The following is a 27,964-nucleotide window of genomic DNA, read 5'->3' as shown; positions in this document are numbered from 1 at the left end:
GTAGCCGTTCTATGTATTGGATGTGATGGATACAATCAAGACCGGTCAATGAGGAATGGACAGGTGAGCTGGAACCTAACCTCTTCACCCTATGCTTTCAAAGTTTCCTGTGACTTGAGGAAGATGCAGGGGAAAAATCACTAACTTTATTTTCTGATTTCACTCTACTTCGAGGTTTGAATATCAGCCAAAGTTGCATGATTTGCATTTGTTGTGTGGACCAGTATTAACGTCTGATAGTTGCATCTATTTAATACAGTGGAGTAAGGGCAATGGGTTTTTGGTTATTATAATCATTCAGTGTTATGGGATCTCTAGTAAGATGCATAGACCATGAGCCATTATTACGGTATGATTATATGATGTCATACTGAAAGGTTTTTTCATGTCTATAGTTTCCAAACATCTGGCAGCATTACAATATACAGAGCAGGTTAGGGTAGGGTCCCACAAATCTTGCGGCACCTTGTATTGTTATTTCATGGAAAACCTAGCACGTACAGGATACCTCTTTCTCTCCTCTCTCTGTCTCGATCTAGCTCTCTCTGTCTCACGCTCTTTCCTCTCTATGCCTAGTTCTATGTCTATCTGTCTCTCTCACTGTCTCATTCATATGCTCACAAACAAACACTCTCACTGTGTAGGTGTTTGTACACACACACACACACACACACACACACACACACGTTTGAACATGAATTTTCTTCTGAGATGTAAATCTTCTAAGACAATGCCACAGTTGATGGTAAGCTATACTGCTTAATAACCACATTGCATTAAGTGGTGGTTTTCTATGTATGTTGGATGAAGTCAATCTTAAGATCACATCATCCTCTCATCCTCATCAGCATTAACATGCATGATGTCATGGCATGTTCCCAGGACTCACCCAGCTCTCTCTCTCTCATTGGTCCTCAGGGGTGGCAGGTAGAGGCAGAAGCCTGCTGTGATTGGTCCCTTCGGCGGTCATCGCCATGACGCCACAGGAACTCTACTCGTCCCCGGCGCGTTGCCGGCGCCTCGCCGCCGCGCCAGCGCTGGGCTCCCACACCGGAGCGGCCCCTCCGCTCCTCTTCTGGCTGCTGCTGCTGGCGGGCCTGGCCGGGGTCCCACGGGCCCAGAAGGGCACCCAGCCCCACTCCATCAAGATCGAGGGGGACATCACCCTGGGCGGGCTGTTCCCCGTCCACTCCCGGGGCCCCGCGGGGGTAGCCTGCGGGGAGATCAAGAAGGAGAAGGGCATCCACCGCATGGAGGCCATGCTGTACGCCCTGGACCAGATCAACAGCGACCCCGACCTGCTGCCCAACATCACGCTGGGGGCGCGCATCCTCGACACCTGCGCCCGCGACACCTACGCCCTGGAGCAGTCTCTCACCTTCGTGCAGGCGCTCATCCAGAAGGACAACTCGGACGTGCGCTGCTCCAACGGCGAGCCGCCCATCATCCCCGAGCCAGAGCGGGTGGTCGGGGTGATCGGAGCATCTGGCAGCTCCGTGTCTATTATGGTGGCCAACGTCCTGCGGCTCTTCGCGGTGAGAAGCCCTTGTGGAGCCCTTTTGTTTTGATGATATGACATAGCGCCCCGATGGACAGTGCGCAGCAGAACACCTCCCTTGTTAATTATCACGTTCCACCTTAACACATGAAATACGTTAGAACATGCCACCTCACAGCATGAAATAGACATTAACATACAGCCTGGTATACAAAATAACATACCTCCTTAAAGCACAAAATACATATTAACATACAGCATGATATACAATATACTATGCCACCTTACAGCATGAAATAGACATTAACATACGTCCTGATAATCAATATTACGTACTGCCTTACAGCATGAGGTTTATGATAACATGCAGCATAAAATACTTTATCACATACCACCTTAACACATAAAATACATTTTAACATACAGTATGAGATACTTCATAACATGCCACCTTACAACATGAAATACAAAATAACATATCACTTTTTGGATTTACCTACTTTGTTTCGTACCACCTTAACATGAAATGCATTATAACTTAGCACTTTGCAGGATGATTTACATCATAACACACCACCATACCAGCGTGCATGTACTTGCATGTTACAGTATAATACATAGTATTATACTGTAAGGGGATATGTTGTAATGCTAGTAGTATTGCTACTTGCATTACATTGCTTTCCAACCTAAGAGCAGGACAGTATGGTCTCTAGGGTGTTAGCTGACCCCTAGCTGATAGGGGTCAGCTAACATGCATGCACCTCTGATGGACAAATGTTCCACCTACCTGCCGCCCACATCCATATTCGCTATGTTTGGCTCTGGAGCTAGACGTCTCCTGAAAACCCAACATTGTAATTTTAACCAACAGGATGCAATACCTCGTTACCGATCCATGGTGTAGGAGTTAATTCTATCAGATCGTTTCACAATCGGTTTCGCAGTTCATTACACAACGAGAACTCACACTCGTCGGCGTGGAAAACAATCATTTACATTTACATTATGTCATTTAGCAAATGCTATTATCCAAAGTGACTGGAAGTCACTTTGATGTTAAGGGACTGGAAGTCACTTTCGGGTAAAAGGCTGAAAACGTAATCAATACTGTCCATAATCAATGTTGGAGCAGCTCCAAATGTACGGCACGATCATGTTGCCCAGAACAACCCAATATGAGTGCAAGATAGCAGAATGATGAGAACCGATCAAGGGTTAGTAAAAGTATCATAAAAGTATGATATGATCAGCAATAACGCTGCAATTAAACACACATCCAAATGTGTTATTACAGTAATCCTGTAAAAGATGGTCAGGTGTTTTTTGATGGCTGAAAGGGCTGATATTGTAACTGGAGAGAGAGAGACACACAAGATGCTTGCTTTCCACACGCATGTAGGCCATAGGTCAACCCGCAATTCACACAGATAGAGAAACTGTCTCCATGAATTGCTCTTCAGTCTACTTTAAGTTATACATTGGACACCGCACTTGATTTGGACACCGAATTCCGCGGCTACGGCCCCCCACCGAAACAGAATCAATATCATCGTTGTGTTTAAATATTCAGCCGAAACTCTTCCCCTCTGGTTTCTTTAATGTGCGATTGACCCGGGGCGATTGATCACTCATGACGGAGATGGGAAGCTGAGTGTGTGTAAATCCGGCATCATGTCACGTTTCCCCCTGGCTATTGATATGTATGGACCAACTCACCTGCGGCCACACCCGTACCCCCCCTTGACCCAGTGCCTCTTCTGGCCCAAAAACAAACACTAGATAGATATTTCCTCCTGTACACACTCCTGTACGGACGGGACCTGCTGACGATGTTCTCCACCACCCCCCTCCCTTGTTAGAGATATGGGTTGAGAGCTAAGGAGTCATCCTGCGTAGCGGGCAGATGTTAACTACAGAATTACTGATCCCACCGTCCATTAAGCCCCTCTCAGCAGCTCAGCACACCGGGGCTGAAAATAGAGCATCGGTCCCAGGATATGTGGAACTTGTGATCTGGGACGATGCGGGCGGATTTATCCAGATGCCGGCTGAATGGCGTATGTGTGTTTGTGTGGACGTACATATGAGGGAAAGAGTGTCTCTTATAGGACTGCACCCTCTCTCAGTGAGTGATGCAGGGGATTCAAACTGATCAATTGTTACAAAAGGGGCCTTCTCCAGAGATCTTTGAGTTGAAGTGAATTCATATTCTTCATCCATTCATTGAAGAGTCTCACCGTTGTTGGAATTCTAGTCAAGATTTTTATTTCTAAACTTCTCCAAGACCTTAGAACAGCAAAGATTTCGATATAGGCCTATTCTTTATTGCAGAATGTATGCAGATTCACTTGAATGAGACCCAAGTCAGGGGATTCTACAATACGGGGGAAAGAAATGTTAGGTGGATAACGAAACTAATGTAGGAACACATCCACACCACTGTTATATTTGAATTGTCTGAATCCTATAATCTGGATAAACCCATCCTAAATATTTGATGATTCACCAATATCTCAAATATCAACCGTAACAGAGCCTTTGAATGACTTATGCTGACCCACAGAGGGCGTCACTACTTGTCCGTTGCAACACGTAGGTACTCAAACACTTCACCATAACGGTGACACCAAAAGCCAGGACATCTGGGGACACTGAAATCACCAGTAACCTGGAGAATGGTCCATTGTGGTGCAGTATGAAAAGCACAAGCCGTGACCTTTTCATCCAACGTTTGCCCAGAAGATCCTATGTGCTGTAATGTGTGGGCTGGGCCCTATATTGAGCATGATAGGCTGAGCAACTAACTTAAGCCCCTACACGTGGACCACCAGAATTAAATATATTGTATGGCTTACAGCTGAGGAATACTAGCCTTTTCTACTCTCCTGATCTCTGTCTCTCTCTCCCTCTGTGCTTAACGTAATTTGACTAAAACCTCTTTAATCCTTCCAGATAATCTGTGAAATGGTTCTCTCTCCTTCTCTCTTCGCAACCCCTTGTGTTTTTTCCGTTCAGAAGAACGAGTGTTTGAACATCGGCTCAGGTCAACCTTACCAGCGGGGGGTGGGGGGTCCACTGCAGTCAGCGTAAACAGTCATTTAGGAAGTAGTGCACACCACTAAAATATTCTTCTCATGCCGTTCTTTTATTTTTGACTGTCGGCTGGTGGTACCATCTGTACATGTGAGTCTCGGTGATGCTGTCTATCGGTATCCATACCAGCAGGACAGTGCACCGCTGGATGGATCATCTACTCTACCAAGTTGTGAGGATTAACGGCTCGCTTCATCAGGGAGCAAGGTTCTCTCTAATAGGAACATTTTGAGTGAATTAATTTTTGGCAACTTGTCATCTCATGGTATTAGCACTTTCCAGCATTGTTACGTTGTTGTCTAGACAATGGCCTGACTAAGTGGTCTATTTTTGAAACCGGGGGTGCAAACCTCAATAGCACTTCATGGAGTCATCTGTTGAAGTACCATCCACCCTCTCATCCAGCGGCTTCCTCCGTGTCTTGTCCTGGCGATGACCTGTGGATGAGCACTGGTCCTGACTCTAGGGTCAGCAGCCGTCCCCGGGTTGCATAGAGTGACACCGTGATGGAAGTGGACTCAATGAATTGACTTGGCTCTTGCTTCACATGAGCTCATCCTCCACCAAATCCCTATCTATGAGCGCTGTCTGCACCTGTGCCCGTGCTGAGCCGTGAACTTCTCTCTCCCCACAGATCCCCCAGATCAGCTACGCGTCCACCGCCCCAGAGCTCAGCGACAACAGCCGCTACGAGTTCTTCTCAAGGGTAGTCCCCCCGGACTCCTACCAGGCCCAGGCCATGGTGGACATCGTCAAGGCCATGGGCTGGAACTACGTCTCCACCCTGGCCTCCGAGGGCAACTACGGAGAGAGCGGCGTCGAGGCCTTCGTCCAGATATCCAGAGAAACGGGTGGGTGTGTCTGGCGTCGTCATCGACCGTCGTTGTCATCATGATCAGCATCAGCATCATCTCCATTGTCATCGTCGCTGGCATTCTAATGTGTATTCATGATGATTCAAGATGGGTTTTGTTTGATTTGTCTGTTTGTCAAGGACCCGTCCTGGCCTTTTGTCTGTATACTCAGAGACGTTTTTCAAAAAGTAAAAGGTCTAATTTCCATACAATCAATAATTTGTGTGTGCATTGTTTGTTTATCTGCTTGCTTGTGTGTGTGTCAAACAGGCGGGCTATGCATAGCCCAGTCGATAAAAATCCCCAGAGAGCCCAAACTTGGGGAATTTGATAAACTTATCAAGAGGCTCATGGAGACGTCAAACGCACGTGGAGTGATTATCTTTGCTAATGAGGACGACATCAAGTGAGTGGGAAAGCGAGAAGCATTCATTACTTAATTAATATGAATGAATGTGAATATAAAATCGCTAAATGAACATTGAATAACGCTGATATATTTATCAATTCAACATTTTCACTGGAACAGTGTTTGTTTTAGTCCCATCCTTAAATAACTGAAACAAAAAAAACCTTCCTGGCAATTAGGAGTAAAGTTATATTCATGCCTGAAGTTTAGTTGCTCTTATCTCTCGATCCAGGCGGGTGTTGGAGGCGTCCAAAAAGGCAAACCTCACGGGTCACTTTGTGTTCGTGGGCTCGGACAGCTGGGGGGCCAAGAGCTCCCCGATCCAGGACCTGGAGGATGTGGCGGAGGGGGCGGTCACCATCCTGCCCAAGAGAGCCTCCATCGATGGTAAGAGGAGGGGGTCCAGAGCCGCAGCCCCTGATCACTGACCCCGGTGTCGACTGAGACAACAAGGGAATAAGAACAATGTGGGATCTGGTGGAGAGAGGATCTTTGATATAAAAGCGTATAATGACAATTATTCTGAGGAAAATGATTCGATGAATCTAGGAATCATGATGTTAAATCCTTCACTGCTTTCATGCCATGAGAAAACAACAATGTGCAGATTTTTTTTCCCCCTGGTAATTGTGGTGCTAATACAAATACAACTGTGCAGGATAGCCCTACTTCCTGGCCCTGATCTACATAATTCCCTCTCAATTATCTTCATTGTTTCAGGCTTCGACCAGTACTTCATCTCAAGATCTCTGGAGAACAACAGAAGAAACATCTGGTTTGCAGAGTTCTGGGAGGACGACTTCAAGTGCAAACTGACCCGGCCTGGAGTCAAGTACGACTCTGCTCGGAGGAAATGTACAGGTGGGTACCACGTCGGCTGGTTCTATCCAGTCGTGCAAAACTGTATTTTATTTGTAGAGCTATCTTCTGGGATAAAAGTCACAAGTTCTATCTGAAAACATTACTTTTCAGGACACAGCACATAACAATCCATCCCACTCTTAAGCCTCTAGCTTAATTCCCCCAGACTCCACTCGTCAATCCCAGATCAAAATGCACAAGGGAAGAGAAACCAACTCATGTTGGAAACAATATCAAACACAGTATCCACTTTTCATATCTGACAATATTTATCCATCCACATTACACACAACAGTATACCCAGTGAGTAGATAGATCCAGTTCTTTATTTCAGACTCAGAGGACCTCCACAGTAGACACAGACATAATTCCCTCCGGTTGTTTCTCCAGGTGAGGAGAGGATCAGCAGGGAGTCCTCTTACGAACAGGAAGGCAAGGTGCAGTTTGTGATCGACGCGGTGTACGCCATGGCCCACGCCATACACAGCATGCACATCGATCTGTGTCCTGGCTACATGGGCATCTGCGACAAGATGGACCCCGTGGAGGGACGCATGCTCCTCCAGTACATCCGCTCGGTCAATTTCAACGGTGAGAGGACATGTGGTCGCCTGGGATGAGAGCAGCGGTGCTTCCCATTGAGGGATTTTTATTGCGTAAGAAAATGAACGGTTCCGGATGCTCCTTGAATTTGTGAGGCCAAAAAATCATCACATTACCGTTGTGGACCTCAACGTGTTACTAATGGAATATACCCGGCGCTGGAGAAACCGCAACAAAACGTTGCTATTCATGTGTTTTTGCTTTTCGAGAGCGAAAGGCAGGTCACTTGGAACACGCACTCTGCGCCAGCCTTCAGAATCTCTGGGCTAATGTACCTCGCCACACTACATACCGCATCCTTTAAATGCATCCTGGGTCCCCAGGGGCCATCCCCCCCCCCCCACCCCCGCACTCTCTCTCTCGCTCAAACAGAACACTCCTCTTTTCATCGTCTTTCATACGAAAATAAAACAAGCTGCTGTCAGGAATGAAAGAGGCTTTCCATGAAAGCCCTCCCATTTACCTTCCTCCTCCAGCCGGCTGACCGTGGCTTATATGGGTGGCTTTTCAGATTGAATGCCTGCGGGGACGTGGGAGAAACATTCAATCACGTTAGGGCAACAGACCAGAGAGAGTAGTGGAAGAATGTATGTGCCCGCTAAAGAGCACCTTGCACTCAGCTCTGACATGGGAGAAAAACACAAGCTGTCTCGGACCGTGTGTGGGTGTTCTGCACTGAGGAAGGGGTGCAGCATGTCAATCAGTTAAAATCTTTTTGGACCGGGGCACAGTGCTGGGCCAAGGTGGCAGGGGCCAGGGCCTGCAGACTTGGTGTTGAATTAGAGATGGTTATGTTTAGTTTTAGGATAACATGGTGCCAAGGTAGGCTTTAAATGGCTAAAGTGTAGTCAAGAGTTCTTGTTGGGCAGAGTGAAAGTCTGCAGTACATCATGGGAAAGCAATGCATCATGGGAATAAACGCCGGAAGGGTCACCTTAAGCGGGCAGGAAAGTAGTGGGTTAGCAAGATTCATGAATGACATGTATCAAGTCAAATAGTCAGTTCATCTGAAAGTGCCTGCTAAATCACAAAATACCAAACAAGAGTTCAAACCGTGTGTGTCTGGTCAACAGGCAGTGCTGGCACCGGGGTGATGTTCAATGAGAACGGAGATGCCCCGGGTCGCTACGACATTTTCCAGTACCAGATCTCCAACGTGACCAACCCGGGCTACCGGGTCATCGGCCAATGGACCAACCACCTACGACTCAATGTAAGTACTGCGCCTTTCGTTTGTCCCGCCTGTTAGGTAGGGATGTTTTTGCCTACGGCTGCCTTATGTTACCTCCCAGTTACTTTATCCCCGCTTCCTTCTGTGTGATTGAGTTTCCAAAGTGAGGATAAATACAGTCTAATCTGATCAACAGCCTCCAGATCAATTCAGCTTCTTATCGTTATTTATGTCCATTCATAATTGAATGAAAGTGGTTGTTTGTGCAAGATGTTGTTTTTTTTGTGTGTGTGTGTGTGTGTGTGTGTGTGCGTTTGTATGTGTGTGTGTTAGCACCTGCATGGGCCTTTCCGTATGCGTGTCTGCCTGTATGTGTGTGTGTGTGTGTGTGTGTGTGCCTCTACATCTGTGTACAATTCATTGTAAGTAAGTAAGTAATTGAGTAAGTGAGTAAGAAAGTGAGTAAGCAAAATGTATTTATATAGAAACTTCCACCAACAAAAAGTCCCAGTGTGCAGAAACACAAATAACCCCCCCCCCCCAGGAATAAACCCCATTCTGCTCCGCACCCCGCTAACCACCAGGAGGACGAGATGCAGTGGAACGGCGGAGACGTGCGGATCCCGGACTCGGTGTGCAGCTTCCCGTGCGAGCCCGGCGAGAGGAAGAAGATGGTGAAGGGCGTGCCGTGCTGCTGGCACTGCGAGCTGTGCGACGGCTACCAGTACCAGCTGGACGAGTTCAACTGCGACACCTGCCCCATGGACATGAGGCCCCTGGTCAACCGCACGGGCTGCCGGCCCACGCCCATCATCAAGCTTGAGTGGAGCTCGCCGTGGGCCATCATCCCCGTCTTCCTCGCCATCCTGGGCATCCTGGCCACGTCCGGGTGCATCTGCACCTTCATCCGCTTCAACGACACGCCCATCGTGCGCGCGTCCGGCCGCGAGCTCAGCTACGTCCTGCTCACCGGCATCTTCCTCATCTACCTCATCACCTTCCTGATGATCGCCGAGCCCAGCTCTGGGGTGTGCGCCTCTCGCAGGATGCTGCTTGGCCTGGGCATGTGCATCAGCTACTCGGCCATGCTCACCAAGACCAACCGCATCTACCGGATCTTCGAGCAGGGCAAGGTGGCCGTCTCCCCGCCCAAGTTCATCAGCCCCGGGTCCCAGCTCGTCATCACCTTCATCCTCATCTCCGTGCAGGTAAGGGTCGGGCGTGTCCGTGTGTGTGTGTGTGTGTGTGTGTGTGCGTGCGTGCGTGCGCATGTGGGTGTCTGTGTACGTCTTCGTGTGTGTTTTTTGCCACACGAATAACCGTGGGTGTCTGTTTGACTGTTGCACCACGGAACGTCCCAACAAACCAAACCCCGCTCCCTCTCTCTCTCTGCGCAGGTCCTGGCCGTGTTCATCTGGTTTGGCGTGGACCCCCCCCACACCATCATCGACTACGAGGAGCAGAAGCCCCCCAACCCAGAGTTCGCCCGTGGGGTGCTCAAGTGTGACATGTCGGACCTGTCCCTCATCCTGTGCCTCAGCTGGAGTATCGTGCTGATGATCACGTGCACGGTGTACGCCATCAAGAGCCGCGGGGTGCCGGAGACCTTCAACGAGGCCAAGCCCATCGGCTTCACCATGTACACCACCTGCATTGTCTGGCTGGCCTTCGTGCCCATCTTCTTCGGAACGGCGCAGTCGACTGAAAAGGTGGGTGGCGGAGGTGGAGTCGGCGTTGGGGTCGGTGTTGCTGGTAGCGATAGACAATGATTCTCTTTTGATGTGGTTTATTGAAACTGAATGGGAGTGATCGACTGGAAGTCGCTGCACCGTTGAAGTCTAGCAACCTTACACGAACCTACCAGGTCAAAATTAAGTGTAAACACGATTCTACTACTCCTGCTACTGTTTAATTTACGAGAGGCTTTCCTCCAAAGCGACGTAAAGTGAATACAGAAACATTTCCTTAAGGAGCAGCAGGCGGCTAGGCACCTCTCCTTGATGGGTTGCTTGGCTTAAAAGAAGATTTTTTTTCCCCAAAAGTGTCCCTGCATATTTGATATTGCACAGAGCTCACGGACCATCGTACTGCATAGCACTGCGCTCCATTAAGAACTTGAGACAGTCAGGGAGAAACAGACGCTGAGGTGCTTTTACCTTGTTATGAAATAACACAACTTACAGTCATTCGTCATTCAAATGACTGGATGGGGCTGGGTGATGTGCTCCATCACACAGATGTATTCCTTGCTTACGCGTGAATGTCATGCATATTCTGCATCTAAATCCCACAACTCGGACCACAGGCTTAGAAGCCGTTGGTCTGAGTTGTCTGAGCAGACATTATTAAAATAACCATTTGAAAACCCCAAGTGAGCGTGCCAGAGACAGCTATTACTGAAGCTATTACTCCATCAATACATATATTACTTTGCTAAGATACCAATGCCCTCTGTGTAAGTGTTCGCTGGTTCACATTCAGCTTTGCTGTTAACACACAGAGGTTTGTTGATCTGCTTCCTAGGAGAGCCCCCTACCATGGTATAGGCTATAGGCTGACTCTCCCCTAGCCTACTCATCTATGGGGCCAGGCGTAATACAGATGTTACATTAAAGGCGCTTGCTCCATGGTCAGCCAAGCATCTCTGTTCCTATTCATTGACATATGGGCCATTGAGTTGGAGCAACAAAAGCCCCCACAGAACGGACAAAAACTATTCCAGCGTGCTTACTGGACCATGCTCAACGTTGCCTATAGGTTTGGTTGTGAATGGGGATTTTCTTGTTTAATTATGGTTTATTTATGGAACATAGACATGCTTTGAGTTATTAATGACACATACATGTTGACTTATTGATGCCACGTAGGCCTACAGTTTGCTTTTGCTAATGAGTCTATAATTCATGATATAAAGCCATTGTAGGAAAAAAAAACGGTTTCTTCTGTTATCACGGCTGTCTAAGTATTGGGCTTACAATGGAGAGGGACCTGAGAGGGCCGCAGAGTTCCAGAACCATAAATAGAGCTCCACCTCTAAGTACATACACCCGTCTCCATGAATCATTCATACAGAAAAAGGGGGAAAGATGTTGCCTTTCGTGCTTCCAAATGATTACATAGGCTTCAGTCAAAACCCCTGTGAGATTGCATTCTCTGTTCTCTCTTTGAAAGCAAATAGAGGGATCTGTGACGGACCTCCGACATGACTAACTTTATGGGGACAGACTTATCACGATATTCTGGGGACGGCGGCTAACTGTGTTAGATCGCCCCACAGATCGATATTCGGAGTCAAAGATGGCACATGTTTTGATTGAATTTTTTCCGGCATAATAAGTAACCACTTTTCTTTGTGGGGTGGGGGGGTTCGTTACAGATGTTCATCCAGACCACCACGCTGACGGTATCCATGAGCCTCAGCGCCACCGTGTCGCTGGGCATGCTCTACATCCCCAAGGTCTACGTCATCATCTTCCACCCGGAGCAGAACGTGCAGAAGCGCAAACGCAGCCTGAAGGCCGTGGTGCAGGCGGTCACCGTGTCCAGCATCAAGGAGGAGAAAACCAACGGTGCCAAGATGGTGCCCGACCGGTCGCAGTGAGACGTGCTGGGCGGCGGCTGCCTGTCACTCAACCGTTCTTATCGTGCTCACCCCCTCTCCCCTAGCCCCACCCCACACCTCTCCCTATTTTCATTCCCAACACCCAACTTTTAAAGGTTACAGAAGATGGAACGGAGGAGCACACTTAAAACGAGGTTTGGGACAATAAGGGCCCTCGGGGTCGTTTCTCTTTCCTGCTTAAGAGAAATTCACCTTGAATATCCATGGAACCGTGCATCAAGGGTACGATGAAACGCTGGGGAACAACGTAGGCCTGGTACTGAGGCTTCCTGCGTTAACTGGAATTTATCTTGGAATGGAAGTGGCCTATCGAATAATGACAAATCGCTGGAACAAACACTTCCCTAGCGAATGGATTACAAGGAACACAACAGACTATAAAGACATTGAGCACCTTGATCCACAAAGGGCGTCTTCTTTTCCGTCAATGATGTTGATAACCCTTCCCCCCTCCCCCCTTTAGGAGAATGTGTTTACAAGTCCCAACACTGCATGGACTGTGTGTTAGTGTGTTGTAGGTTATGTGTTGACCTTTTCTACTCCAGCGGTAGGGACCAGGAATGCGCCTCCCTCTTGCCCTGCATTCATTATTAATAATTAAGGTCCATTGGAAAGATTGTAATACTCACTGACGAACTATCATCATTTACACTCACTCAGTCACTGATTAATCACTGGTATTTCTAATTGATTTTAACGTTATATATGACAAATATTTAATAACCTGATGGTACTAGTGCAAGTAATAGGCCTAAATCAAGCAATTTTATAGGTTTATTATGCTTTGGTGGGGATGTAGAAAACAGTTTTTGATTTTGTTTATATAGGCCTATAAAAAACGTTTAGAAGGCAGGATACATAGCCTACTCTTGTCGCATCAGTTTTTCTATATACTCACGATACATTTAGTTTTCACCACTTAGCTTGTTTAAAGAATTCAGTTTCTTCTGGAAATATGGACTCACATGTATTTGTACAATAGAGGGCATCCGTCTATTAAACATATAATTGCCAATTCTTTGTGAGCTTTTTCAACATAATGTTAATCTCGGGTTATACAAAAATCGGTATTTGTTTTAACTTCCATCTTGTAACCATGGACGACCAACACATTATTTCAGAGCAAAATATGCCTGCATGGATAAGAAACCGTTGTCTATACTGCCATCTGCTGGACAGCACACAAGTCAATTGACGCAAACCTTGCACAAAACATTACATAAAAAGTGATTTAAAAATAAATTATGAAAGGAAGTTGTTTATTTCAGATACAAAAAAATAGGAAAATACAACCCCAGCATTAAATGTGGTATTTAACTAGTCAAGCGATTAAATTGCACCTTGCAATAGTATCAATATTCTACAAAAAATATATACATACATACACTGAACAGAGAATGAGTCATGCCAGTATTTTGAAATGCAGCCATGATAATTATTAAACTGACACACAGACTCACCATCATACACTTATTCTCTTTCTGCCATACACATTTAAACACAAAAACGAACGTAGATCAATTGATCCAACTGATAAGACTTCATGATGGTTGGCAATAACTGCATTGCAAAATAAGGTGAATAAATTAGTTTTGTAGTTATTAATGAATAAAAAGATGCTCCCCTTCACTCATATTCCACTGTGGGCAGAGAAAACCCTGTGCTGCCTAGACCTGACTAATTAAGTACACTTTCTTCACTCAAGGAAATTGTCCAAAGTGAGACAAGAGGAGAACTTTCTGATTACCGGTCTGGTCACGTTCTTCCTCTTCGCTTTCACCAGCGGACGAAGGCTGGAAATGGGGGACTGGGGTGGAAGACCTGGTCAAGGACTCATACTTAAAGAGGTAGAGGTGTCCAACTGCTGAATGCAGCAGACGATACACTTGGATGTTACGTGTATTTAGAGGTGTTGATATTTGCACTATCGGCGTCACGATAAATCAAATTTAACAGATTTAAAACAATATTCCATAAAATCTTGTTTATTTTTTTTTTACAATTTCCCCTTAAATATATAATATAATATATTACTTAAGAGTTCCTGGCCTTCCATTTTTCCAATACAGTCTTTTCTCTGCAGGACAAACCCCAGCATAGTGTGAACTTTGTATTCAGGGAATAAACATGATACATAAAATAACAAAGATGTAAATTCGACATCGGTTTCTTAATAGGTGAAGGATACAGGTTGAATGAATTTAGTCCGCCCCCCTAATCCATCGTACCCAGATAGTACCTGAAACGAAAACAGCGTCTTAAAAATCATTAAAAAAAAAACAAGATACAACTGGTTGACTGTTCTGAGCGGAGCCCTTCAAATTCAGCAATGACATTTAGATATTAATATTGCTGCATCTAAAAAACACCAACACCACCAACTAACCAGTAAAGAGAAAATAGTGAATTGTGTTAAATTATGTTGCCCCTAAAGCTGACAAAACAACACCACAAGAGCAAACACAGATAGTAGATAGCCCATCCCCTGGCCTAAAGTGACAGTGGAGGGTCACTTTAGGCCAGGGGATGGGCTGAAGACTTACGGTTCCTGCCTTGGCCCTCTGGGGCTCCAGCATGCTGCCAAACGTCTTCTTCCTGAACAGCAGAGAGGACCGGAAGTCTGGACCCTGGAGAGGCACAAAGTGTTGAGTGACCAAAATAACAACACAAATAAACCAGGGTTTTGAAGGCTAGTAATTGTGTGTTCCAGATGCCTCGAACACCGACCGCACGAGTTGCAAGTGGAAAAATCTTCCAGCCTTCTTGCGGCATTTCACGGAGGAACGCCCCCTCCGTGAAATGGAACGCCACCCCCCCCTTTTGGGTGGCGTTCCTCGGACCCACTCGGAATTGGAGAGTATACCGAGTTCAGAGAGGCTGACCGTACGACTCAACAACAAAAAAGGCTGCGCCCATAAAGACAATTACGTTGCTACTTTATTCCGGTCACCAATTTATACATTGTCTTGCTGTGCGTACATTGTAAAGTTGTGTTGTTTTTTTTCGAGCTGATTTGCTAAAGAGGCTAATGTAGCTAATAGTTACAAATTTATAGCCAATGACATGACACAATCACAAAGACAAACGGAAACGTTATAAGTGCTACAAGCCAGGAAATTACGTCACAAGAGCAACTCGTGCGGGTGGCGTACAAGGCATCTGGAACACACCATGTGTTGATGTGTTACATTTTATACCTTGGTTCCGGTAGAGCTGTTTTCTTTGGGTCTGGCAACTGACGGGCTGAAAGAAAAAACATGTCTTTGTTATAATCAGTTCTTAGAGTATTTACATCTCATGCCATAGCAGAGAATAACACCAGAGGAACGAGAAGGCATAAGCAGATATCCCTTGCTCATCCAACACAGATTTTCTCCACTCACTCAATAGGGTCCAAGCGCATCTTCTTTGAATGAGTGTGAGCGTGTCTCTTGTTGTCATCATCCGGTGTGTTGATGTCAAAGGTGATGTTGAGGTCTATGTCCTGGCAGTCTGATGGCTCGTGCAGCCTGGGTTTGAGCTCCAGAGGGGCAGGGCTTTGACAGGAGGATAAGATTGCTCATTAGACAGCCAGTCCATCAATCAACGCATTTGATTAAAGAAACAATAAATTGTGATATTTTTAAACAATTACAAATTTATAAATTCCAGTACAGTACAGAGTCAACGAGCCCAACTGAAATCGTTTTTTTGTATTTCTTTAAAATTCAAAAGAATAGTGCCAACCAAACAAGGTTTGTAGGTGAGGTAACAACATGCTAGAGATTAATTAACTGTATTGAGAGGAGCTTCTCTTCTTCACACAGAATAGGATGTAAAACTGTGAGTGTTGCAATCGTTTATGTGGATGTGCTCAGTTAAAGCATTTAGAGGTTCAACCACCACAGTAGCGGATTTATTAAGGTGATTAGATTTATAAGTCAACACCATTTCTAAAGATCATATCGGCAAACAAATACGCCGATACAGACATATCTGTGATAGGCAAATATATCAGCTTCTCAAAACATACCTCTCAAAAACCAGTCGGCTGATGGCTTCGTTGGTCCGTGTCGGGGTGCTCAGAGTCCTCTGGAGGATCTCCACCTTTTTCTTGAGACTCTAGTAGAAAATATACAAAAATAAACAAGACCGATAGACAAACAATATAATCTGTGTCTGTTCTCCAACTTCGGAGAACCCGTTGCCTTACGGAGATCTCCAGGTCAGCGTTGGCGAGATCCTTCTGCAAGGCCTTCATGTCCTCTTTGGTCTGGGAAAACTCCATGGAGGCTCTCTGCAACTGCAGGAACATACGGGGGTAGAGGAGATAAGAACTACCATCACGTGGCTCAGAAGACACACAATATGTATCAGTTTAAATGCTTATTTTAAGTCCATTGTCGAATGTTGTGTTACCTTGTTGTTTAAGGCAAACATCTCTTTCTTCAACTTCTCACACATGTCCTTTGAAGACCTGAGGCCTCCCTTTAAGTTATCATATTCCCTAGAAACAGACATTATTATAATACGTACAACCGTACATAAAATAATCAAGCACTAAGGGTTGTGAATCAATAAAGTGCTGGGCGTATGGTGGTGATGAACCATATATGGGCTTGCCTTACTTCTTAAGGGAGATGCAGTAAATGGAGAGCTGCTCCACAGCTCCCTGACTGACCCCCATGTCTGAGATCATGGACTCCACCTCCTCTCTCTGGCCCTGTAACAGACGGTCCAGACTGGACATGCACAACAACATCAATGCACTCAAGCATACTGAAATGAGTACAAAAGGAAAGCAACTGCCATTGTGAATGCTTACTAACTACTAACTACTAACTTCAAACCACTAACTGTGGTTTGAAGAGTATAAGAGTCGCATTTATCAAATGCACAGTAAAACACAGTACAACTTTGCAAGGAAATTGTCCAGTACATTTCAAATGATGTCACTTCATATCTATCCACAGTACACAAACACATCATACATGTAAAGTATCATCGGGTACCTTTCATAGGTCTTCATCTTGGTCTTTAACTTGCGCACCTCCTCCTTCGCCAACTGAGCATCGTTCTGTTGGTTCTCCAGGTACGTCATCTGTTTCTGTATCCAACATCATGCATCATGTTTTCAAACAAAAATTAATCATTTGAATATTCAGGATTTCAATATTGAACAAAATAATGGTGATAATGATTTTTTCCATAACGGGCAGCCCTATCAAACATTATTGTTGCCTGTTTGCTCAGCGTTACAAGAGCTGATATTGTCAATTGGATTGCAACCAACAAAGCAGAGACCTTACCCTTAGAGCAGTACAGAGCATGTCCTTATCAACCGTCTCCTTTCGCACTTTGTCAAGGTCTCTCCGTTGCTTCTCCACGGTGCTCTTCAAGCCTTCCAAGGCCTTCAGTTTCTCCTTGTAGTCCTTATCTGGAGAGCCAACACAGATAGCCATCACCAAAGGGGCCAGTCATGTTTTATCTAATTTTATATAATCTTGTTTATCTTTTTTAAACAACATTATCATTACATCGCCTCAAGAGAAAAGGTCTGTTTTCATTACATCTCTCCCACCTCTTGTACTTAAAGCGGCTTTCATACGGCCAACTTCATTCTGCAAAATTGTAAAAAAAAATATAAATGAAATCGCTGAAATACAATTGGTGTATCAAATTAAACTAAGTTAATTATTTGGCTGTTGGTTTGGAGGCTATTATTACCTGTAAACTCTCTGGATCCACTGGCGCACCCTCCTCTTCTCCACCAATGTCAAAGAACAGCTTGGTAATGATATGTTTGGTGCTAACCTATATTAAAACAAACACAGAGATCAATCAAAGTACATTGTTCAGGTGAGAGAGCTTTTATTGAAGAGAAAAAAGCGCATTTATCCATGTAGAGTTGAAAGTAATGTTACCTGTTTTCTGCATTGTGGGCATGTTTTGTTAGGGGCTGCTTGGAACCACTGAAGGAGACTGAGTGGAAACAAATGTGAAGCAGTTAACGATATGATATGATGAATAAATACGAGCGGTATAATTGTTTTGGATACATAAACCTCTGTATACTCTTACCAGTCATAGTGGAAGGTATGCCCGCAGTGGATAGCAGCGACGTCTCTGTGGTGGTCAAAGAAATCGGAGCAAATGGTGCAGTAGGCTCGGATAGGCATCTTAAATAAGACCTCGAATGTAAATAGACAATCCTGGAAAGAAACAAAAACAGCACAGTGCACGACTTGGTTTTATTAGCTTATTTTAATGCAGATGTCCTCTCAGCAGGGACATAACACCAGTAGATAGGTAGCGAGTGCCGCCGGGGCGAGTGTGTGGCGGTCCAGTGCTAGCTAGGATATCTCCCGTGAGCGGTAACGTTATGTCACATAGAATATACCCCCAAAAGATGAACAAATACTTACCAAACATTAAAGAAAATGCTTAGTAACATGCGATTTTATAATGGTATCATCCTCAGTGAAACCGAATGCGGCAACAGTGACAGAGTATGGTCGTATTTACTTCCACAATAGCAATATATTCGTCCAAAGATCTGCGGTGGCTGCTTGAATGCGTCCTAATTTCCGCGCTACGCGTTCGAAACGAGGCCATGCCCCTTATGTGGCGTTCAAGTGACGTCAGTAAACTCGTCAACTACTAAATCGAATTACCCGATCGAACTAACCAAATAAACTCGCCCACCATATTTAGTTTATAATTTATAGTTTTCAATGTTCAGTAGTTGGGACATATATAAGTGTTTTCAAAGATTTTGAAACAATACGCTCTCGTACTAACATGCATAAACTGAGATTGAGGCCTTGAATTAAAGACGTTTGTATCCCAATAATGAAAAAAAATGTTGCACGTTTGGAAGCATTTAAACACTGATAAAAACTACTTGTCGGATTGAATCCAGATAGTGTTTAAACATCATATTGGCCTCGTTTCAGTCGTTTGGGTAAGGTTTTGGTTTGGGATTTTCAGTGAATGTCGTCAAAAAGAACGTCATTTCCCACAAATCCCACTTCCGTAAATTGTAGAGCAGGATACCCAGAGCCCGAAAGAGCGAAGTATTTACTTCAAGTTTATTCGCTCGTCAACAGAAGGAAGCGAATAACCGGCAACAACAGCAAATGCCTTCATTTCTTGATATGCATGGTATTGACCCATCGAACAAAAAATACACTGGCAAGGTGGGTTTTTAATGCTGAAGTATACAATGAATACGGCATGTCACTTTACTTTAGGTATGTGCTTAGTTAAAGTTAGCAATTAGAATCTCTGATCAGATCAACGCATTGGGTACGTGGGTCTTAACAGAAAATAGAAATATTTTGTAATGTTAAACATATACGCTATTTATAATACAATTTAGTATTTTGTAGTTTTTAAACAATCTTTATTGACTCCTGCCATGCAATAAGAACATAGCTCATTTCTTATTTCACTAACTTGGAAAATACCTAAATAGGAATTCCAATAAAAAGGGGGTATTTTTGTCTCACTGTTATCGTATGTCAGGTGTGAGAGCCTGCTCTGATGCTCGGTGATGGAAGAAGACGTACACAACAAGGCGAGAGCCTCATGGGACATGGGCTCTTTGCCGCCTGTAGAGTGCCTTCGCATTGAGAGGTCTGACAGCCCCACTCCGGACCTGGTGGAGGGTACAGAGCCAGGTGAGGCTGGTACATACCCCATTCATGATATGGTATATTGTTTTTGGCATATCTATGTATTGTTCAGATGTAAAATGTAATTATAAGGGATGTGTGATTGGGAACAGTCAAATATGGAAAAGTGGTTTGGAATCCTAGCTTTTAAGTAATGTTTTTCAAACATGTATGTAAGAAACAATACAATTACACCAAAGTAACAAAATAGTAAAACCAATGTCGTTTATGGCCCATTTTGATTCACTGATCATTAATGCTAATCATAATGTTGTTCATGATGTAAATGTCTGTTGTAAGTGACTGCTCGTGCATCAAACCTGACATGTCTTATGACATGTTAGGAAGTGAAAGTGTTCAGATAAAATGAGAGTATCCCCTTTTCTATCTGACTTGAAAGCATAATACAAGATGGCTGAATCTAACCATTCATTTCCTTGTTTTGCAAAATGGATCCAATGCTCAAGGGAGAGATTGTCCCAGACAGAGACTTTGAATAAATAAGGCAAACAGCTAACATTTAATCTGGCAACATAACCTTCATATATAGATGAACTAACAACATATCCCGTATAAAAGACAGAACCATGAAGAACCATGTTTACTTAATAAGTATGCAAGAATCATGTAGTTGTATGAAGGGTTTTTCCAAAGCTGCTTTTATTAAATTGGTAAAAGGAGATCTCATTAAATAACGGTTGTGCCACTACTCTGGCATGTTATCATGTGAACAGAGGCACAAGAACTCTGTTGGAAGCTTTCTGACATAATCACATTTGGGGTCGTGGACTTAAGTTTGATGCCCACAAGGAACAATCTTGAACATTTCAGACTCTTTCAAGTTTTCTTACGATGTAGTAAGCACGCCAAATGGTACGATGAACGTCAATGTAAAGATAATAAGAAAGACTCAGCAAAATTAACATTACCACTGAATCATTTCTTTCTGATCAACACCAGAAAAAGCCTGTACCTGTAGTTTCAGGCCAATCAACTGTCTGTGTGTGTGTGTGTGTGTGTGTTTGTGTGTGTGTGTGTGTGTGTGTGTGTGTGTGTGTGTGAATGATTTCATCCTCAGCATAGCAATACCACTTGTTCCTTGACACGTGTCCTTGACCCATACAGGCGCAGGTCAACAGGCGGCCATGTTTGTCCACTCTCGATCCGTGGAGGACTTGCGGGCCGAGGCGGACAAGGTTGCAGAGTCTCGGGTTGAGCCTCAGACCGTTGCCGACGGCGACCCCGGGTCCTCAGAGACCTTGGGTACCTCAGAGAACGGGCTGCAGGTGGAGGAGAACATCATTGAGGTGGCGCAGGCTCCCAAGGAGAGCTCCTGGGCAGAGAGCCGGACCAAGGAGGAGGAAATCTGCAGCGACGGGTGGCGCAGCCACAGGAAGCATGTGTTTGTGCTGAGCGAAGCGGGCAAGCCCATCTATTCCCGCTATGGGACAGAGGAGGCACTGTCGAGCACCATGGGCGTCATGATGGCCCTCGTTTCCTTCGTGGAGGCGGACAAGAACATCATCCGCTCCATCCACGCTGGTAGAAAAACAAGCAAAAATATCATCTTTTGACCTTGATTGTCTATTATTTTGTACATGGGGGGGGGGGGGGGGGGGAGAGATATAAATGGTATGTCTTTACCCTCATTTGTTTTACACGGTTCTGTTGTGCCTGTAACAACTGCATTCCAAGTGTTAAAAGTATAAACTTAGCTTAGTCGGTGTGAGTTTGCCATCGTCATGTATTCAATGTTATACAACATCATGATTAGAAGGCTTCAACACCGTGTCCATGCCCCCAGACGGATACAACGTGGTGTTTCTCAGCAAGAGCCCTCTGGTGCTGGTGGCCGTGTCCCAGACCCGCCAGTCCGACAAGGAGATGATCCGTGAGCTGCAGTACATCTACTACCAGATAGTGAGCTTGCTCACCCTCACCCAGCTCAACCACATCTTCCAGGCCAAGCAGAACTACGACCTGCGGCGGCTGCTGGCCGGCTCCGAGCACCTCATCGACAACCTCCTGCGGCGGCTGGACCGCGACCCAGGCCTGCTGCTCAGCGCCGTCACCTGCCTGCCCCTGCCCAGCTCCAGCAGGGACGCAGTGTCGGCCAGCCTGCAGGCCGCCAAGGCCCCGAGCCTGGTGTTCTCCATCCTGATGGCGGGGGAGCGCCTGGTCACGCTGGTGAGGAAGAAGGACCAGTACCTGCACCACATGGACCTGCACCTGGTCTTCAACCTGGTGTGCTCCTCCTCCTCCTCCTTCAGGGAGGGCGAGGGCTGGACGCCCATCTGTCTGCCAAAGTTCAACAGCGCCGGCTTCTTCCACGCGCACATCTCCTACCTGGAGCCGGCGTCGGAGCTCTGCCTCATCCTGGTGTCCACCGACCGCGAGGAGTTCTTCAGCTTGTCTGACTGCAAGCAGCGCTTTCTCGAGAGGCTGCGCAAGCGCAATGCCTACCAGGCCCTGAAGGAGGCAGTGAAGACCCCCAGCTACTCAGTGGACCTGGTGGGCATTCCGGAGCTCCGGCACTTCCTGTACAAGTCCAAGAGCTCAGGGCTGTTCACCAGGTAGGTCACGCTTTTAAAAAAGTACCAAAAAAGAGGTTGAATCGAGCATTCAAATCAGTCCGAAACGACGTCTGACATCATGAAACGATGTCTTCTTTATTTTCTTAATATATATATTTTGCATTGTTTTGTCATTTTTTAATTGCTGTCAATGTACGTAAAAAATACATTCTTTGAATAAAAATGTGCAGTTCCCGATTGAACTGCATCAAGATAGCTTATAGAAAAACAAACCAAGGTGCCCTGAGGTCTACTAAGTAAACAGGTGTTTTCATTAACCAGTCCTGAGTTACCGGGCGTGTACCAGTCTGAAGAGGGGCAGGAGAGGCTGATGGGACTGTACCAGGAGCTCCACAGCCGCCTGCACCACTCCACCAGACCCCTGCTCTCCATCTACCGCTGTGGGGAGACCGAGAACTTCATGGCCTGGGTAAGCCTGCCGCTGCCCCTTACAATATCATCCTAGAGGGGTGTGTGTTTGGAATATTGTTGAGAAACTCTCAATTATTTTTTTGTAAAACTATATACAATGTTAATGTAAGTAAGATGTAAATAGATTTTTCTTTTGTTCTGTACAATGGAATTATTTTGACAAGGAAAGAGTCATCTATAGCCTGGTCCTACCAGACTCTGGTACTTCATTTCATTTGCACAGAGAGTCTGGACCTAATCAATTGACAAACGTTAACTCAAATGAAGGCGGGTGTCTTTTGAAGTTTAAAACTATTGGATCTGCCCAGTGCCACTCTGGATCTGCCATAACCAATCGCTAACGTTTGGTTGTGACTTATGTCATGCGCCGGGACCGGCCGGGAATCACGTTTCGCGCAGGCTGTAAACAAACCAAACACTGTGAGTGAAGATGTCATGGACCTGAAGATGTCCGTCAACGAGAGCTGACTTTAACGTCATTGTTCTCAGCCACTCCCTCTGTTCGCGAATATACCGCATACCCAGACGTAGTACTGAAGGGAAATGAAAATTGAGGGGAAGTACTTAGGCGGGCGGAGCCAGGCTAGGTCATCTATGTAGTAGAAAGTAAACACACATAGTCGCGATAATAAATGAATCAAAAAACAAAAGAAGCAGAAGTTAACAAAGGTGTTGAAATTAATACATCCCTGTTGTAATCTTGCTGGACACAAATTTCATAATGTTTCCTTGGATGTTACGTGTGAATCATTTTATAATGCCACCAACTAGTGTTAACAAAATGTACTTTTAGACCCCGATCACACCCGAAAGCTTTTTATCTGTTGTGGGCAACTATTTTGTCATTGTTGTCAATAGGGAACCAGGAGATTTTCTCCTTTCCTTTTGCACAGCGCTTTTTCTACTGGAAAACCTTGCATATTGGGGCGGAGCACGCTATACGCCATGAGTCTAAACAATTTATAGAACCAGCGAGTCTACACAGTTTGGATTTGAAATCTTTATAAACACTTCTTTACAATTTACTTCTGCGGGCCTAGGGGGTGTTCACCAATGACGCACTAACAGACCTCCACCTCCGGAAAGACGATTGGTCTAGACAAATAAGCGGCATCCAGTCCCCCAGATCTAAGCCTGTCCACCATCAGACTTCAGATATGAATCTAAAATCTGATTTTCTGAACTAAAGGCTGACCTTCCACCTCCCTCCTCTTGACCCAGTTGACCAGCGGCTTTGAGCTCTACCTGTGCCTGACCCCGCTGGTGACCAAGGTGCAGGCCGTGTCTGCGGTCAACAAGCTGCTGAAGTGGATAAGGAAGGAGGAGGACCGTCTCTTCATCCTCAGCCCTCTCACCTACTGAGCCTGGATGACTCCCCCCCCCCCCCCCCCATTTTTCAGCATTCCTAAAATCCTATTCTTATTAAAACTTGAAGTCTACTCCAAAATGATTGCCACTTTTTGTAATCGTGTATGGCAAATAATAAAACATGCCTACTACCTTTCAAATAAAATGAATATTTCCATTGCAATCTCTTCAATTCTAGTCTGACCAATGACAGAATCCTAAAACTTTCCTAATCTGTTTATGCAGCGTGAACTAAAAGTTTTACTATTTTTTTTGTTACTACCGTTTTGCTGAATTTGATTGAACCCATGTACCATGACCATGGGTAAATTAACTTTCCCAAGCCAGCCTGCGGCTACTTTTAGTAACTTATTAACATATACTCCCCTGGAGCTGAACATAAGCTTCCCGGGACCAGAGGTTGTTGTGTCCATGATGCTGTATCGCCAGTTGTGTATGATGGCCATTAATAATAAAATACTAATGTCAATCCAGAACTTGCATTTTGGTGATTTTTATTTTATTTCTATTATTTGGTGTCCCTGCAATGGAATAGTTTAAGCCATTCTGCCATGATTTCAATCGTTTTAATATCTTTAATAGTAAGTCCACGCCCAAAAACATGACGTACTATCGTTAAATTGTTTCTGTTCAATCGCGAACATGAAGCAGCATGCAGGAATTTGCAGCGCCGTAATGAAACTTCAGGTTTGCGTTTGACTTTCACTTCTTGGCCAGAGACGTGATGATGATGTGGAGAGGGGCGGGGCATTTACGCACGCAGCGGAGTGTGGAGACGAGACGCTTCATGATGAACGCCGAGCTGTTGTCGAAGCTATGCTGCGGCACACTTGGTTGCACTTCACTCAAGGATTCTTTTTTCTATAACAAGGAAAAACATGCTCCATTCCCACGTAGATGTCAAAGCTCTTCGGGAAAATACGGTGCTTTTGATTGTTTTAGAAAACAGCCTGACCAGTGTTTGCGTGGAACAGCTGTCTTCAAAATATGCCTATCCCCTTGACCTGTACAGGTAAGCCCCATCTTTAACCGATTTGAATGTATTGTATCGAAGATTTCCAACAGCGTATATCAACTATTACGAATGTTCGTTTTGCTGTTAATTGTCTCCTCTTTACTTTATTGAAACGGTCAAGGAATGGCAGTGAATTAATTTATTTCCGTCTGCAACAACGTACTCTGATAAAATACCTACATCACAGCACTATCAGTGTGCTATACCACATTTATACACATTGTGATTATGAATATAACCGAGATGCATTAGTATCAATCCCTTTAGTGCTGTGAAGTTAATTTAGAACAATGTAGGGAGAGTGGGGTAAGATGAGCCAATGTTTACTCATGTTGTCCTCTAGGCAAGGAAAAATAAGACAGAAGTAAAATGAAAACGTCTACCTTTATTTCAGGATGTCCCCTGCTACAACTTGTCAATCAAAATGATAACAATGCATCTATGACATAGGTCTGTGAAAATATGACTTCTCAAAATATGACTTCTCAAAATTTGGCCAATTTACTTTTTCAAGTTGAAAACATTTTCCTTTTAAAAATAGTCTTATATATTTGCTTAAGGTAACTTTAAACTATATAAAACCTGTCAATATTTCTGTATTTTATCAGTGGCTGTGCTCTCCATCTCCGTTCTCTCTTTCTTGGCATGATAGCTTTTCTACTATGTTTAAAATATGTAAAACCAAATCACAATACTACATTGAACTACCACTTTATACTTTGGAGACTTAACTTCATTGCATCATGGTGGTGTAAGTTGAAAGACTGGCTCTATTTACCCCACAGCATGTGTCTCACTTTGCCCCACAGCCACGATTTTGGAAAAAACTGCCTAGTTTAACTATTCAGGCTAATCTTTAGCTAAATTACTCCCATGGTTTTATACCTTGGCAAATCACCAGCATGTATGACATATTTTTACCCGTGGGTAAATTTGCTTTGACCTTACCTTGACTAAATAAATAGATATAAATGTCGGGTGATTCCTGAATTTATGGTCAAATGACAACAAATGTGTACAGTTGCCTAAATAAAGGGGGTGGGTCAACTACCCACTGGCTTATCTTACCCCACTCTCCCCTATAGCAATACTAAAATTATATAATATTAGTTGGCTACTTAACAGTCCTAAGCAATTGTACAACCCTTTTGTAGAATTTGAGTATTTTCTGTTGGCTACAGATAAACCCTAGAAGGAGAATAGATTTTCATCGGTGTGCTCATGAGAAAAACAGAAACTTGATTGGACAATGCATGGGGAAAATGAAAATCTGTTTACATTGTATTCAACAATATATCCCTAACAATTCTATCCATGATACATTAATGATGTTGGTTATTGTTGGATATTCAAAATTATACTTTGACATAGTAGCCTATTTAACTTATTCTCTGACTTCACTAATTCAGAAAATATGTTAATATTATATATCTGTTTATATCTCTTTTAATTATGTGTATTTGCTTGTATAATGAAACATTGTGTATGCTCATACCTTATCCTTTTCCGTTTAATACCATGTATGTTATATTTAGTTAAATATAAAATGGTTAATAAAACAAAAAGACTTCAGATATTGATAACCAAATATTTACTTTATCTTGTACTTACTTGTAGTTACTGGCCTTTTGCATGTGGTTCAAAATCTGATTTAGACTTTGCCCTTTAAAATCAAGTAACACAAACCCTAACCCTAATTAGGTACACTTACATGCCTCCTAACCATCTTTATGTTCTAATACTGATACTTTTCTAGCACAATGTGACCTGGTGCTCTTTGTAGCCATTCAATGTACAGCTACACTGTAAATAGCACTATAGGGAAAACGGCATAATGAATGGAAATGCTTGAGCGCCATGAAAGTAGGAAGGGAAAGAAATCAAAATTCTATTACAAGCCTTTGCTTTATTATCCTTGACCATTGAAAAAGTAAATCAGTGCCATTAATATGTGTACCCATGTCTTGTTGCCCTAAAACTCTAACTGCACAAGTTTTTACACAGAGTAGAAAATGTTAAACTGTAACACTCCATTAGTGGGATTCCATGAATAATTGATGCATTGGAGACAGAAACACACACAAACACACAGAGGGTTCCTTTCATAGTAAGCTGTTTTTGCTCTAGAATATTTGAGGTAACAGTTTAGGATGAAGGTTCCTTTCACATTAACACATTTTGAAAAGTGCTGCTGTCTGCTACTTGCAACCTACCTGAAATGAACTTGACTGCTTAGAAATTCTTCAACAATGTTTCCGAATGTGCCCTCTCTACACCGGTGGCTATATGAGATGCATGTTGCGTGACCTTCGACCTGTATACATCTTTCCCCCAGGAAGGCACGTAGAGGTTGTGACAGGAATACCAAGTAGGGAGAATAGGGCCGTTGAATGTGAGGAGTAAATGATCCACTCCGGTGCTTCTGTCGGGTGGGAGGACAAGGATCAGAGGAGACAAGTTTGACTGTTTTGGATCATGTAACAGGTGGAACAAACCACAACAACGACAACCCAAATGTTGTTTCATCCTATATCCACAATAGTGAACCGATACAAACATCATTGCATTTCCAATCGCTTATCAATCACTATCACATCTTCATTTAACCTTAGTATAAAGACTTGGAGGAAAACTAAAGCGATAAACTATGAAACCTTTCTATATGACTAGTCTATAGAATCTCATGTGGCGTAATATTTCATCCACATTAAAGTTTAGGATGCCTTATTGCAACAGCGATCATCGTCTTTCATCAGGTCAACCCTTTGAGTTGTGGGGAGTCAGTAAAAGCTTTTACATTACCCACA

The 27,964-nt window shown here is 44.3% G+C and overlaps 3 protein-coding genes across 3 annotated transcripts; 2 read left to right on the top strand and 1 right to left on the bottom strand.

The window, feature by feature from the left end:
* Nucleotides 1-974: 974 nt before the first annotated feature.
* On the top strand, nt 975-12,093 carry grm6b (glutamate receptor, metabotropic 6b; the record flags this gene model as incomplete). The annotated part of the gene is made up of 10 exons (XM_079747540.1): nt 975-1,535; nt 5,229-5,445; nt 5,719-5,854; nt 6,090-6,244; nt 6,578-6,718; nt 7,109-7,309; nt 8,395-8,534; nt 9,077-9,700; nt 9,890-10,201; nt 11,869-12,093. 10 exons carry the CDS (start codon nt 975-977, stop codon nt 12,091-12,093), a joined length of 2,712 nt encoding a protein of 903 aa, XP_079603666.1.
* A 1,473-nt stretch (nt 12,094-13,566) lies between these two features.
* On the bottom strand, nt 13,567-18,647 carry traip (TRAF-interacting protein). Its single transcript, XM_079747415.1, has 16 exons — nt 18,519-18,647; nt 18,175-18,305; nt 18,018-18,075; nt 17,821-17,907; nt 17,675-17,714; nt 17,403-17,530; nt 17,106-17,200; nt 16,722-16,835; nt 16,513-16,600; nt 16,307-16,396; nt 16,127-16,215; nt 15,498-15,650; nt 15,312-15,357; nt 14,658-14,741; nt 14,303-14,353; nt 13,567-13,921 (listed from the first exon to the last, which is right to left on the bottom strand). The coding sequence occupies exons 2-16, from the start codon at nt 18,270-18,272 to the stop codon at nt 13,811-13,813; spliced, it is 1,332 nt and encodes a 443-aa protein (XP_079603541.1). The 5' UTR covers nt 18,273-18,305; nt 18,519-18,647; the 3' UTR covers nt 13,567-13,810.
* A 499-nt stretch (nt 18,648-19,146) lies between these two features.
* mon1a (MON1 secretory trafficking family member A) lies at nt 19,147-24,604 on the top strand. The gene is made up of 6 exons (XM_079747364.1): nt 19,147-19,292; nt 19,621-19,775; nt 20,895-21,311; nt 21,574-22,342; nt 22,625-22,772; nt 23,996-24,604. The coding sequence occupies exons 2-6, from the start codon at nt 19,649-19,651 to the stop codon at nt 24,134-24,136; spliced, it is 1,602 nt and encodes a 533-aa protein (XP_079603490.1). The 5' UTR covers nt 19,147-19,292; nt 19,621-19,648; the 3' UTR covers nt 24,137-24,604.
* Nucleotides 24,605-27,964: the final 3,360 nt, after the last annotated feature.

Source organism: Pollachius pollachius (genome assembly GCF_949987615.1).
Source record: "Pollachius pollachius genome assembly, chromosome: 12".
NCBI classification, from domain to species: Eukaryota; Metazoa; Chordata; class Actinopteri; order Gadiformes; family Gadidae; genus Pollachius; species Pollachius pollachius.
The sequence above is the reverse complement of the archived record's forward strand: the minus strand, read 5'-3'. Positions and strand labels throughout refer to the sequence as shown.

What these genes read in the sequence shown, in the direction of transcription:
- traip (XM_079747415.1), bottom strand. Translation starts at nt 18,272, where the DNA reads ATGCCTATCCGAGCCTACTGCACCATTTGCTCCGATTTCTTTGACCAC. An exon ending in TGCTCTGTACTGCTCTAAGG is followed by an intron (nt 17,201 to 17,402) that starts GTAAGGTCTCTG and finishes TGTTGGATACAG; the next exon opens with AAACAGATGACGTACCTGGA. An exon ending in ACAGCTCTACCGGAACCAAG is followed by an intron (nt 14,742 to 15,311) that starts GTATAAAATGTA and finishes GTGCCTCTCCAG; the next exon opens with GGTCCAGACTTCCGGTCCTC.
- mon1a (XM_079747364.1), top strand. Translation starts at nt 19,649, where the DNA reads ATGGAAGAAGACGTACACAACAAGGCGAGAGCCTCATGGGACATGGGC. An exon ending in CATCCGCTCCATCCACGCTG is followed by an intron (nt 21,312 to 21,573) that starts GTAGAAAAACAA and finishes CCATGCCCCCAG; the next exon opens with ACGGATACAACGTGGTGTTT. An exon ending in CCGAGAACTTCATGGCCTGG is followed by an intron (nt 22,773 to 23,995) that starts GTAAGCCTGCCG and finishes CTCTTGACCCAG; the next exon opens with TTGACCAGCGGCTTTGAGCT.